Raw genomic sequence first — 15,375 nt, forward strand, 5'->3', positions numbered from 1 at the left:
GAGAAGCCAAGATTTTACTCTGAGCATGCACCGCCACTACTGAAAATCGCCGAGGGTCATCCTGCGTATATGTCGCTACCAGTCGGTGGCGCTTGTGCAGATCGATTTCTCGGTGAGTTTCAGTAAAATGGTTCCGATGGCAACGTGATTAAGATCTTGGCTTGTCACTGACACAAGATTTCAACCTGCGCATGTGCAAGCACCCACACCACTTTCCTGAAGACTGCCACAGGAACAATCTGTGCCAGCGTCAAATGCATCTAGGACGGCGCCAGCGCTTAATTTAAATAAGGAAGACAATAAAAACACCAAAGGCAGCGGAGGGGCTGTTACAGAGCCGAAGACCCTACCACAGTCCCGCCTCGATGTACACAGACCAGACCTACCATGAGAGTGTCAGCTGCATAGAAATACATGAAGATGACATGCTCCTATCAGGAGAGCCACCAGTTGGTCCGGGAGATGCGATGCGATCCTCACGTGAGTCACATGTAAGTGTGACTCCACCCTAAGGGCGGCATCACACGGTACGATCTATCGTGCGATCGCATGAGCGATCGTACCCGCCCCCGTCGTTTGTGCGTCACGGGCAATTAGTTGCCCGTGGCGCACAAAGTCGTTAACCCCCTGTCACACGCACTTACCTCCCGGACGACGTCGCTGTGGGCGGCGAACATCCTCTTCCTGAAGGGGGAGGGACGTTCGGCGTCACAGCGACCGGCCAATAGAAGCGGAGGGACGGAGATGAGCGGGACGTAACATCCCGCCCACCTCCTTGCTTCCGCATTGCCGGCGGGATGCAGGTAAGCTGTGTTCGTCGTTCCCAGGATGTCACACGGAGCGATGTGTGCTGCCTCGGGAACGATGAACAACCGGAGCACAGAAGAAGGGCCGACATTTTGAAAATGAACGATGTGTCAACGAGCAACGATAAGGTGAGTATTTTTGCTCGTTCACAGTCATTCGTAGCTGTCACGCACTACGATATGTCTAACGATGCCGGATGTGCGTGACGGAATCCCTGACCCCGACGACATATCGCCCGATATATCGTAGCGTGTGACGCCGCCCTAATAGCGACAATAAAGGTATACCTTTTAGTTTACCATGCATAATTCTGACCACAGGTTTTCTTTAAGATTAGATAGTGAAAAGCAGGTGAAGATGACATCAGCAATTCGGTGTGATCCTGAAGAAAACTCCAATAGAAAATTGTTATGGACATCACTACTTGGCTAATAAGACTTGCTTTACAAACAGCGAAGAGGGGCTATGAGGGATGTTTAGAAAAAAAAGAAGAAAAACACCAAATAAATGAGAGTAGCGGCTTATATAAAAGGAAAAACAAAATATTACATTTTTATGGTAAGTGCTAGTTCCTCTTTAACCTTAACAGTTTGCAAAACCCACCAATTTTTAGTTTACAGAGAAAAACACATACCTTTGTTTCTGAAGTCAGCATATTGTACCATAAAATAGAAGCCCATCCACTAGGAAGCTGGCTTACATTAGAAATTACAACAATAGGAAGAGATACAGTCTGTTGGAAAAAAAAAAAGAAACAACAGTTTAATTGAGAGATGTAACAAGCTATTACTTACTCATTACCTTACTCATTGGATCACATCTAGTTAACAGTGAGAGATCTCATGCTTTAACAATAAAGGGGAGTTTCAAACTATTTCTGATGCCATGGCTGCTATGGATGCCTGATTTGAAACAAAACCAAAATCCTTTTTTTTTGCGAGGCTTACAGGAACTTGGAATGCCGATGTAAAAAGTGTGTTGACTTCAGTGGAGAGTATGTGGAATAAATGTAAAGTTTCATCATCCGATCTCATTTCTTTCTGGGTAAAGCCAAAGATTTATCAGCAGCCCCTCGTATCTCATACATAAATTTGACTTGCAACTATTTAGAATACGATTAGTTACGCAGATTTTATTGAGTCACTGCATTGTTAATGTTTTGTTCCTAAAAATCTAAATTTTCAATTTTATTATTTTGTTAGTATTTTGTAAATCCACTTTTCACTTTCAACACTGCCTGAATTCTTCTTCGTATGCTCTCGATCAGATTCAAGTATGTCTCGACCAAAATCTGATATTAGGTCTCTTCTATACGTCCCCAATGTTGGTGCAAACTGGTCGACTCACTTGGGTATGTATACAGCTGTACCCAGCTTCAGCTGTACCCACAAATGTTTACTTGGGTTGAGGTCTTGGGACTGTGGGGGTCAATCTAGCACTTCTACTTCATTGTCATTCAACCATTTCTTCGCCAATCTCAATGCATGCTTTGGGTCATTGTACTGCTGAAAGACTATGTTGTCCTTATCATACCCATGGTACTCAAGTGTACAAAGTAACTTGTCTTATAGAATACCCACATAGAGCTCAGCATTGAAATCACCATCAATCCTGGTTAAGTATTCAACACCTTTGGCTAAGACACAACCCCATATTAACAGACTTCCTCCACTGAACAGGATAGTGTCCTCAATTTCTTGATCCATTAGCCCCTTAGTCCCTTGTTTCTTCCAGACCCATCAAAGCCTAATCTATTGACTTTTGTCACATTTCTCCAAATCACCCATTTCTAATCCTCTACTGTCCACTTTTTCATACTTTTTTCCAAAATCAAGTCAATGCTCCTTATGATGATAGGCTTCTTAACTTTTTTCCAGACCACCATTCCAGACTTGAGTTACATGTGTCGCACGGGGCTTGCATTGACCTATGTGATCTCACTATTACAAAGCATACGAGCCACCTCCACTGCCGTGTTTGTTGCGCTAGAACTTATAGAACTTGTGACGAGTTGACTTCTTGACTCTGATATTTTGCCTGGACGTCCACCTCTTCGCATTTGAATGGATGGATGGACTTCATGTCATATTCTTCCTGCTGTCATAGTGCTCATATGATGCACTTTGGAAGTTTTCTGCTCAAACCAGTATTCAAACCAGTAACCTTTCACTTGGCAATCAATCTAATAACTAATGATGGGCGAGCGTGGTCGCCATTAATCAATACTCGATTAAGCATCGGGGTGCTCGGCTGAATATCACGGGTGCTTGGCTGTTTTGTCTGTGAAACAACGAACATAATGCACAGGCTTGCTTCAGTGCATGATGTGAGAAGGCACCCCAGTAAGAGTCATTTGCAGTCTGTGACTGGGTCTCACTGGGGTTAAAACAATGTTTTCAAATGTAGTGTGTCTCCAAAAAGAAAAACACCCTCCTTCCCCCAGGAAATACTTTGTATATGGCTGGCTGTATGTGGGCAGAACTGCTCAATCACTGACTTCTATTATACTCGTTACTCAAGTTGAGCGCTTTCAGAACATCTGTCCTGCTTGGCTCAAGTAACAAACACCCAAGCATTTTAGTGGTCACCCATCACTACTAATAACACACTGAGTTATTAGGAAAAGAGAGTGCCGGTTGTAATTTATAGCATACAGGAAGAAAAAAATGTTCAAACACCAGGAGCAAAACAGTAACAATGCAGTAATATGATAAGAATCTGCATACCTAATCATATACTAAATTGTTGCAAGTTAAATTTATGTATGTGATAGCCAAGATAATTGTCTATAAAATTAATGTAGTCTCATGTTGAAAGATGTAATGGATGATGAAATATGGAGCCTGAAAGTCAAAAGTTCAAAACATTGTTACCTTTTTGCTTGCCACTGTATTTACTCCTGCACTGTGTATAGTAAAATGGGAGAATAACTGAAATTTTCATAGGAGTGCTTCTTTAATTTCAAGAATCAAGCATTATATATTTTAATGCAGCCATATTAGAAATTAGTTTAATATTATGGTAATAAATAGATAGGGATTTAGATAAAAATTCCTTCAGGCCCCCTTTAGCCTTTATACTGGGAAGGACATGCACACAATACCACTTCCAACATCTCACAGGTGCTTGACCATTCTTGGTACCATACTGGGGAAATTAGAGCAGTGTTACCTCCGAGTGTTGGATGATGCGCACTACCCTTCATCCTGAGTGTATTCAATTTAAAAAAACGTACAAAACCTTTAGGGACCACGTCACTTTTGTAAAGCCTCACAGGTGACTCACATTTTAAAAAGGACACCCCTTACATAACTGGCTAAATTTTCACAATGGTAGCAGGAGAAAAAAAACGCTACGATTTGTAAAGCAATTTCTCCTAATTATACTGATAACCATATGTGGTCACAAACTACAGATTGGGCACACAACAGAAGGAAAGAGCACTATTTGACTTTGGAACACAAGTTTGGCTGGAATAGATTGTGGATGACATCTCATATTTGTAGAACCCTCAGATTGCAGATACTGCAGACAAGACCCCAGTTTGAAATCTACACTCCTCAAGCAATTTGAAAGCACAAAGGTGCTTCACAAAAGATTATAATACTGGGATGAAAAAAAGTAAAAATAACATTTTTTTTCCACTAGATGTTTTAGTAAAATTGTTTCATTTTTGCAAGGAATAATAGAAGATAGACCACACAATTTTTAAAACTATTTCTCTTGAATATGACAACATCCTATATGTGGCTGAAAACTACTGTTTGAACACATAGCAGTGCTTGGAAGGCAAAACAACAATATTTGGCTTTTGAAGCCCGATTTGCCTCAAATTGTGGGTACCACTAGCACAGCGCTCATGGTGTCAGAAAAGCAAAAACCCTCCAAATGAACCCATTTTAGAAACTACACTAGGCATGGAATTTTAGGGGTGTACAAACATTTTGAACTCAGAAATGCTTCACAGACGTTTATAATGCCGAGTTGTAAAAATTCAAAATTACGTGTTTTAACTAAAATGTGGTTTAAGCCTCAATTTTTTCATTTTCACAAGGGCTATTAGGATACAATGGACCCCAAAATGTGTAATGCAATTTTTCCAATATGAGGGAATACCCCATATGTGGTTAGAAACTACTGTTTGTAGACAGAGCAGGGCTTAAAAAGGAAGAATTACTTTACTTTTGGAGCACAAATTGGGTGTGCAAACAGAACATGTGCTGCAGAGAACATGATGTTCTATGTGCACAGATGTTCACCATTAAAACGACTTCTGATTGGTTTACATGTAGACTGGCTTCCAATGAAAGGTATGCCTCTGCAAGAGCACACTTATGGACTACCTGCCTTTAGAAGATGTTTGTGTCCAAAGTTTTAACTGGTACTGTAGATATACAATTATTTTACTTAGAGATCAAATTACTGGAACATTCTCTAAAACACTCTGGTTTCAGACATTGAAACTAAGGCCTGTAAAAGAAGGAGAGTTGATGCAAAAACATTTCTAAATTATCTTAATTATGTATGTGATGTAGAGCAAGTAGCAAGTGTATTAAAGGGATTCTGCCAGGAGGTTTTTGCTACCGTAATTAATGAGTGTAGCCGTTCTAACACAGTGAAAGAGTTTAGATTTTGTATGAAGCACTTCTGGGAGCTGCCCCCACCAACGCCACACTTTCAGTGCACATTGCCATAGACAGAAGATGCTAATCACAGAAGGGGGTGGAGTCTGACTACAGCTCATGCTCAGCTGAGCCCCACCAATGATAAAGCTAAGATGCTTAAACTAACGTTGCAGGTAAACAAAAAAAGACTGTTAGATGCAGGGATGAATTCTGTGTTTTAACTTGCAACATGCAGTCTTCAGGTTACATTGCAGAAACCTATTCACAGAGTCCCTTTAACCCCTTACTATTTCCAGACTGCCTATAAACGTTCCTCTGCACTGATGTTCTAAAATTAGCCTGAACAACATGCGCCCTGACAGTTCTCATCTTCTTATATTCAAATACAAAAGCTTTGAAGAATTTTCCTTAAAGTTTTGAGATTATGAGAAGGTCTTTCTGCTCAATTTCTGCTCCAAAAACTCATTGTAAGTTAGGGTGTATTTACACTGATAATTTGGAGCAGAAACTTAGTAGAAACTCTCAAAATCCTTCTCAAATACTCAAAACGTGGTCATGCGAAATATTAATGTACTGGAAGTGGTTTTGGAGACCTATTAATGATAATAATACCCCTTTATTTTTTTGTAGCCCTTGGAATTGGTTCAGTATGACAAAGTCGCTCTTCGATGTGCATCCCTATTCTAGAACACTAATGCAGTGTAATCTGCTTGCATAAGATGTGCGGCTGTAGGATTGGGGAGACAGCCAAGCTCCCCATTTAGAAGAGGAACCTGGTTTATTACACTTACCATCTTGATTGCTTTATACACAACATGTTTATACAGATTAAAGATTGTAGCATCTCTGGACTGCGCGTTCATGTGGTCGTTGAGTGTAGGAAGGGATCAGGTGGTATTGGGTAGTGATGGGCGAACCCCCCGATGTTCGCGTTCGGGAGCGTCGCCCGAACGTTTTGTAACAGTGCCTTGCAAAAGTATTTGCCCCCCCCTTGAATTTTCAACCTTTTCCCACATTTCAGGCTTCAAACATAAAGAAAAAATTTTAATGTTATGGTGAAGAATCAACAACAAGTGGGACACAATTGTGAAGTTGAACTAAATTTATTGTGTAATTTAAACATTTTAAAAAAATAAATAACTGAAAAGTTGGGCGTGAAATATTATTCGTCCCCTTTAAGTTAAAACTGTGTAGCGCCACCTTTTGCTGCGATTACAGCTGCAAGTCGCTTGGGGTATGTGTATCAGTTTTGCACATCGAGAGACGGAAATTCTTGCCCATTCTTCCTTTGCAAATAGCTCGAGCTGAGTGAGGTTGGATGGAGTGCAGTTTTCAGCTCTTTCCACAGATTCTCGATTGGATTCAGGTCTGGACTTTGACTTGGCCATTCTAACACCTGTATACGTTTATTTGTGAACCATTCCATTGTAGATATTGCTTTATGTTTGGGATCATTGTCTTGTTGGAAGACAAAGCTCCATCCCAGTCTCAGGTCTTTTGCAGACTCCAACAGATTTTCTTTAAGAATGGTCCTGTATTTTGCTCCATCCAGCTTACCATTAATTTTAACCATCTTCCTTGTCCCTGCTGAAGAAAAGCAGGCCCAAATCATGATGCTGCCACCACCATGTTTCACAGTGGGGATGTTGTGTTAGGGTGATGAGATGTGTTGCTTTTACGCCAAACATATCGTTTGGCATTGTTCCAAAATTGTTCGATTTTGGTTTCATCTGACCAGAGCACCTTTTTCCACATGTTTGGTGTGTCTCCCAGGTGGCTTGTGGCAAACTTTAAACACCACTTTTTATGGATATCTTTGAGAAATGGCTTTCTCCTTGCCACTCTTCCATAAAGGCCAGATTTGTGCAGCGTACGACTGACTGTTGTCCTATGGACAGACTCTCCCAACTCAGCTGTAGATCTCTGCAGTTCATCCAGAGTGATCATGGGCCTCTTGGCTGCATCTCTGATCAGTCTTCTCCTTGTTTGAGATGAAAGTTTGGATGGACGGCCGGGTCTTGGTAGATTTGCAGTAGTATGATACTCCTTCCATTTTAATATGATTGCTTGCACAGTGCTCTTTGGGATGTTTAAAGTTTTGGAAATCTTTTTGTAACGAAAATCCAGCTTTAAACTTCTCCACAACAGTATCACAGACCTGCTTGTTCTGTTCCTTGGTAAAGTTTTGGAAATCTTTTTGTAACGAAAATCCAGCTTTAAACTTCTCCACAACAGTATCACAGACCTGCCTGTTGTGTTCCTTGGTCTTCATGTAATCTGCACTTTAAAAAGAACACTGAGACTATCACAGTGTAGGTGCATTGATACGGAGACTTGATTATACAAAGGTGGCTTATATTTATCATCAGTCATTTAGCACAACATTGGATCATTCAGAGATCCTCAATGAACTTCAAGAGTGAGTTTGCTGCACTGAAAATAAAGGGGACGAATAATATTGCATGCTCCACTTATCAGTTATTTATTTTTTAAAAAAGCTTAAAATAAAGCAATACATTTCGTTCAACTTCACAATTGTGTACCAATTGTTGATTCTTCACCATAATATTAAAATTTTTATCTTTATGTTTAAAGCCTGAAATGTGGGAAAAGGTTGAAAAATTCAAGGGGGCCAAATAGTTTCAGAAGGCACTGTAGTTCAGGTTCTGAGATAACGCAAACTTGCATCCGACACTGAACTTCGACTTTACAGTTATTGGATGGGGCAGGGGGGCTGTAAAATAAAGAATATAGTTAATAATAAACATTGTCATTATACTTACAGGTCCCGCGACGCGTCCTGCAGACTGTCCATTTCTGCTTTCGGGTCCACTCATTGCTGTGCCCTTCCGGTAACCAGCACTGTCTAAAGGACCTTCCGTGATGCCATAGCCATGTGACCAGTCAGGTGTGAATGTTGTATTACCTCATTGGTTACAGATTGGTCACATGGATATGACGTCATGCAAGGTCCTGTAGTGTCAGTGTATGTTACACGGGAGCACAGCTGACTGGCTCAGTTATGCACTCAGGTGAAGTCTCTGACTGCTTTCAGCTGAGTCTGTGTGAGCAGATATGTGTTTGTCTCCTCCACAGATGTAGCAGAGCTGAAGATACTCGCTCGCCTTTGGACTACGTCGGAGGGGTTTATTTTGGGTAATAAAGATGGAGTCCTAGATGTCTTCTGTTTTATTTCTAAAAATATTTTTTCTCTGTGTTGTTTTATTTGACTGTTAAAATTACAGACAATCACAGTCGCAGTCACAGAGTGGGCGTCTGTGATTGGCTGTTGAAGTAACCTGAAACCAGTGCATACATTCTAGCATCTATACACATATAGTAGGGTAAAAATAAATTTAAAAAATGACGCAGCGCTCTGCAGTATTTTTGATTCTCAGCACAGATAAAGCAGATGGCTACGGGCTGCCAACCCCATCTGCCTGGCTTTACCTTGGCTGGCAATCAAAATAAAGGAAGCCTATAAAAAATGTTTTATTTTAAAAAATAATTAAAAATAAAAAAAGTGTGGGCTCCTGCCGTATTTTGATTGCTAGTCAGGCAAAACCAGGCAGTTGGGGGCTGGGACTCTCAGCGTGGTATGGCCCAAGCGTTCTGGGCCCCCCACGCTAATAAACGCAGCTGCCTCTGGAAATGGCGCATTGTTTCTTAGCGCCATTTCCAGGTGCTTTACGTCCAGCGGCCCTGATGGCGGTGGCACACTGGTTAATAAAAGGGTTAATACCAGCTTTGTACTCTCAGCTGCTACTAAGCCGAAATTCATGGTGCCACGCCAAATTAGACATGGCTACCATGCGAAAGACATACAGATAGGGACTTTAGATTGTGAGCCCCAATGGGGACAGTGTTCCTGATGTATGTAAAGCGCTGCGGAATATGTTAGCGCTATATAAAAATAAAGATTTTATTTTTTTTTTTTTTTTTGATTTCTAGTAAACAGTAATAAAAAAAACACAACACAGAGACATTTTTTTTATTAGAAAGAAAACAAAAAAAAACATTTAGAGACTCCATCTTTATTATAAAAAAAAATCCTTAGTCTGACGTAATCCACAGGTAGAGCATTGTCAGCTCTGCTTTATCACACTATACAGACAGCATCTATAAAGAGTGAGAAGCAGAGAGAGCATTGGCAGCTCTGCTTCATCACTCTACACAGACAGTGTCTATATAGAGTGAGAAGCAGGCCCTGAAGGCCACTTTACACACAGAGATAAATCTGCAGCATATCTGTGGTTGCAGTGAAATTGTGGACAATCAGTGCCAGGTTTGTGGCTGTGTACAAATGGAACAATATGTCCATGATTTCACTGTAACTACTGATCTGTCAAAGATTTATCTCTGTGTGTAAAGTGGCCTTAAGGCTGGAGTTCCACTTAGGTATGACTCGTGGAGTCTCGCATCAGCGTCACCCGGCACGTACTGACACTCTCCGGAAACGAACGCCTCAGCTGCATGGAAATACATCCAGCCGTCTGCTCCTGTCAGGACAGTGTGCGGCCGTATAGGATGATGCAATGCAAGACTCGCCCAGTGACAGTCAAAGTTCAATCGAGTCCATGAGCCATCGACTAGGAGAACCCCAAGGCACCGCGAACATGGCCGAAAACAGCCGAAGATTGCCAAGTGACGAGCAGTGCAGTGCATACCCCCAGAAGTTAACAGGACCTGCCATGACGTCATAGCCATGTGACCAGTCTAACCCAATGTCGGTACAACATTCACACCAGTCTAGTCACATGGCTATGACGTCATGGCAGGCCCTGTAAGTGGAGGTTACCGGTGGCACAGCAATGTATGAACGCGGAAGCAGAAGCGGCCAGGAGACGTGTTGCGAGACCTGTAAGTATAATCATAATGTTTTTTAATAATGTGCTGGGTTTTTTTTTACAGCTCGTGGACCGAGCTGGACTCAAACTGTAACAAGAACTTCCCAGAAAGCTCTTGTTCGAGATTGTGTGCACGACCACCATGTGTTCGGTACGAACCCAGAACTTTACAGTTCGGGTTCCCCGATCATTAGTGTTGGGTCCTTGGAGATCCAGCCAACTGTGCTATGCAGACAGAAGGCTGGAATTCTTCTGTGCCTGAGACTAATATACTCATACCTCCAAACCATCTCGGAACCAGTGGGACAGTCCCGGAATTGTACACACTTTACAATATGAAGCAGGAGCAGAAGCAGAAGAAATACAATCGATAAAATGTATTATAAAGTATATAGTTAGTACCTATTTTATCACAAACCACAATATAGCTGTGACTCCAGAAGCAGTAAATGCTTTTCTTATTGTGTTTTTAAAGACGATAACGTTGATGACCTTTGCATTACACAGATTAGAATAATGAAGCAAATAGACCACTACTATGAGACTGGTATAGTTGACCGCTTCTGGGTGGCACTTGTTACGCTGCACGATGATCTATATGACTTTTTGAGAAGGGGGCACTGCACAGAATATTTGAAGCAGGTGAATGTGAGCCTAGCTAATGTCTCACCTTTTTTTATCCAAATGAAATATCTTCCTTTTGTAAAGCAATGCTCAGAGCCAAAATGCACAATATGTGTAGTTTTATAACTAAACCTTGTGCACACATTTACATCTACCACTGAATGAGTCATTGTCAGAAAGTTGGCATTTAAGGCCTATTCCCATCTTCACGGGTGGTTTTTGTGGGATATTGCTTGTGAAAAAAGCACTTTATTTACATTTTCGGCTGTTCTTCAGATATTTTATTTTCTTTACAGCTTGTTGCGGATAAGACCAACCACCAATGCTGCCTTGGCCTGGATTAGAATGTGTAAGATGGCGATCCGCTACATTGCTAATGGCCGGTATGTGTCACATAAGCGGTGTCAACCTGGAGTTGCGTTCTGGTACTTGTAGCGCCATATGTTTCTGCTAAAAAGTGTCTCAGGTCAGCTTCACAGGTGGCTAAAGAGATGGGTGGGTCTGTCCACCTACTTATCCCGCCCATGGGTGTGTTTGACATGTGTCTGACAGGCCACATGTTTTTTTTATAGAGCCTGTTGTTTGGCACATGTCAGACTGTGTGGAGTCTGAGGAGGCAGTGTGTGGAGCAGCACTGCAGGAGAAGCAGCCTCTGAGCGGAATGAGATTGCTAATCTCCAAGAGGAAGGTCCTCTGAAAGGAACACAGATAAGGAAAGTCAACCTGTGTTGAGACACTGGCAGGAGCCAGACAGAGAAACTGAAAGGAGGCAGTGTGTGTGTGTGTGTGTGTGTGTGTGTGTGTGTGTGTGTGTGTGTGTGAAAGGCAGCCTGTCTGGAGCGGCTGCTCAAGTGCACAGAGGTATTGAGGCCTTCCTGGAAAGAGACATCTCCAGTGGGATATCAGTGAGGAAAGAGGGTCCAAACCTGTTCAGGCGAACCACTGAATTAACGGACTTGAAAACTGTGAGTGTGATGGCCAGTAAGCCGTGTTTCCCTTATGGAAGAACAAGATTTTGTTTGTTATGTATCCGGAGTGCGGTTTACGTCTTGTATAATAAACTGCTGGACTTTTATTGAACTATGTGTTCCCGTGCTACCTCGCATCGCAGCGAAAGCGAGTAAAAAAACCCATGTTGCAGTGTGTGAACTCAAACTTACAAATGTAAAAGCACCTCTCCAGTGATCTTGTTTAGCTTCAATGCAGCGCTCACAAGCTCAATACAACATAGATTGTATGATTTATAATTGATACAAAAGACATGTTAAAATCTCAAAAATGGATAAAAACTGAAATGGTAAAATGGAAATATTCTTTTTTTCTTTTTTCACCTGTGCTATCTAAGAATAATCAGTGAAGATGGGGAGAACCCATTAACCCCTTAATACTTCATGACATACTATTCCGTCTTTGGATGTCTGAGGGTGGTTGGAGCTCATGAGCTGATCCCCGTTCACACAGGGTAGGATGTCGGCTATATAACATAATTAAAATCCGCCTTTAACAGCAGAGGCTTGCTCTAGCGCCGATTGCTGGTGTTCACCGCTTAAATGTTGCAATAAATCACTGGCAGTGGCACTGATACACCACATTCCGGCACGATTGTTAGTCTAGGCTCACATCTGCTCCACTTGTGATGCAATTCGGAGAACTGATCAGCTGCATTGAAAGCTGGCGGCCAGATGAAAACTGTCATGTTATTTCTTCTTTGTCATGCAGTTACAAAGTGGGCAGGAGACTGTCTGTTTCACTATATACCACAATACTATAGTATTGTCGTATATAATAGAAGTGAGAAAATGATCACAGGATCAAAATTCGAATCTTCCTTCACCTCTTCCTAGTTAAAAACACGGAAAGGTGTTTGTTTTTTTTCACCATTGTACCGTACTAGGAAATTTTTAGCCATTTTCGGGTACTGTATATGGTAAAATTATTTAAATGAATGGTGTAAATCAAAATTACAACTTGCAAAAAATCAAGCCCTCGTACATCTATGTCTGTGGGAAAAAAAAGAGCATGAAATGAAAACAAAAAAACAAAAATTGTCTGCGTCCTTAAGGGGTTAAGAAGAGGTCTAATTTGAAAGCTGATGATGTTATCTTTTTATTTCAACACTGATAAATATTATCTTGCTTCAAAATTAGCATTACATTTTATCACCTTCTCGACATAAGATGTACACGTACGTCATGGTGATTATGCTGGCATAGACGCTTGTGCCGGTACAATCACTGCCAGGAGCTTAGCTGATGCTTCAGCTCCTCCTGAATTTAACTCTTTAAATGCTGCAATCAACAAACATGGCGGCATTTAGAAGGTTGTGAGAGGTAGGCAGCTCTCTCTCTCACTCCATCTGTATTGCAAATGGCTGTGTTTTTTAGTATAATTATTCTCGTGTGAAACAGGTCTTTAACTGATCGGTAATACTGATGAAATACTTATTGATAATTTACCAGTGCAATCTCATCCTCAAGGGAATCTGTCATTGTAAAAAGCCAAAAATACAAATTAAACTACATAAACAGTAGTATACATTTTAGTATTTCAGTGGCTGAGAAAATGACTTATATGCAAACAAAGGAGTTTAACCCCTTTACCCCCGGGCGACTTTCCATTTCTCATTTTCGTTTTTTCCTTCCCTTAATCCAAGAGCCATAACTTTTTTATTTTTCCATCAATATTGCCATATTTATTTTTTGGAAGACGAGTTGTACTTTTGAGTGACACCATTCATTTTACCATACAGTGTACTTAAAAACAGTAAAAAAAAATCCTAATGTGGAGAAATAGTGAAAAAATTGAAATTCCACAATGGTGTTTTGGCTTATTTTTATTCACTCTATTTACTATATAGTAAAATGGACATGTCAGTATGAGTTTGTAGAAACCAAACATGTATACTTTTACTTTTATCTTTTCATCTCTATTTTTATGTGTGCTACCCTTATGTGAACCTGGTTTAATAATATATATTTCTGCTATATCTCTGCTTCAATCTAGAATGTAACATATATTTTTAGGCTTTAATTTTAGGAAAAGCCAATATTGTAGTAAATACTAATATATATATTTTTTGGTGTCCCTATAATTGTTATAACTAAATTAATTTAATTGTTGATCCTAGTGATCCATCCTATAACCACCCAACCCTTATACCCCTTATTGGTCTAATGGTTAATTATATGTAGGGCAATCAAGTTTCAATTAAGGTTTAACACTGAGGGAGGGTCTGGTCATTATTTTAATTATTCATTGTATATATATATATGTCTCTATGTTATACTTCTATTTTATGCTACCTGAGGAAGGGGAGATTTTTTTATCCCTGAAACGCGTTGTAGCTCCAATAAATTATATTAATCTTAACACCTATCTCCTTTGTGAGCAGCGCCCTTTTTACTGTAGTTTTTTGTTTTTCTCTGATGATTTACTTTTATCTAAGAAGTGAAAAAAAAATTCAGACGTTTGTCCAAAAAAAGAACAGCACTTTTGTTGCCACTTTCTGAGACCCATAGCGTTTTTTATTTTTTGGGACCTGGCGTTCAGTGATGGCTTTTTTTTTGCGTCTTGAATTGGCATTTTTAATTAAGCCATTATTGTGTATATACAATGTTTTGATTGCCTGTTATTTCATTTTAATGTAATGTTGCGGCGACCACAAACACTAAATTTTGGCATTTGGAATTTTTTTTCTAGATCAGATTAACTGATTTTGTTTTTAATCAAGAATTTTTGAAAGTGTCAATACCAAATATGTGCATTTTTTATGGTTTTATTTTCAATGGGGCAAAATGGTGGTTTGAACTTTTAGGGTTTTTCTATTTTTTCATATTTTTAAAACTTTTTATTTTTCTGATTTTACTAATTCCCTAGGGGACTTAATGACTACACGGCCATTGCTTCTCATGATCAGAACAATGCTTCAGCATCACTCTGATCAGGAGAAATGCTGTGTTGCTCTGAGTACCGCTGCTTTGTCGGCTCTCACAGGAAGTGACTCATGACAGCATCAGGGGTCACCTTCTGACCCCACACTGTCATGGTAACACTTTGGCACCCCCTGATCACATCACAGGTCTACCAACTGCGGCGGAGAACAGCATGATCCACGCTGCTTTAAATTGTGCGGTTAGAGTTTGACAGCGTCATCTAAACAGTTAACAGGTGCAGGTGGATCTCCGGTCCATGCGTGCCTAATAGCCTCAAATGTCTGGTGATCATATTAGCAGACATGTGCGGAGATTACTGCGGGCTTGCTGCCGGAGCCCGTGGTAGACGTAGTGACACAACCAATGTTGTGTCATTAGTATGTCATTGGTCGTGAAGAGGTTAAATATACCCTTGACTTGGCCAAAGACCCAATGCACTGTTTCGTCCCCTCATTTATAGCACCTTCCCTCATCCTGATTGACCGCACTCGTTTTCACAAAGTGTGCATTGCCTGAACTCAATGCATTGTACATTAACGC

The 15,375-nt window shown here is 40.6% G+C and overlaps 1 protein-coding gene across 1 annotated transcript in view; it reads right to left on the reverse strand.

Moving 5' to 3' along the window:
• Positions 1–15,375, reverse strand: part of STAT1 (signal transducer and activator of transcription 1) — an 801,166-nt gene that overhangs the window by 272,151 nt on the left and 513,640 nt on the right. The window contains exon 16 of the mRNA XM_075317825.1: positions 1,442–1,540. Within this exon, the coding sequence (XP_075173940.1) occupies positions 1,442–1,540 (99 nt within the window). The remainder of the gene's footprint in view (positions 1–1,441; positions 1,541–15,375) is intronic.

Source organism: Anomaloglossus baeobatrachus, chromosome 7 (assembly GCF_048569485.1).
Source record: "Anomaloglossus baeobatrachus isolate aAnoBae1 chromosome 7, aAnoBae1.hap1, whole genome shotgun sequence".
NCBI classification, from domain to species: Eukaryota; Metazoa; Chordata; class Amphibia; order Anura; family Aromobatidae; genus Anomaloglossus; species Anomaloglossus baeobatrachus.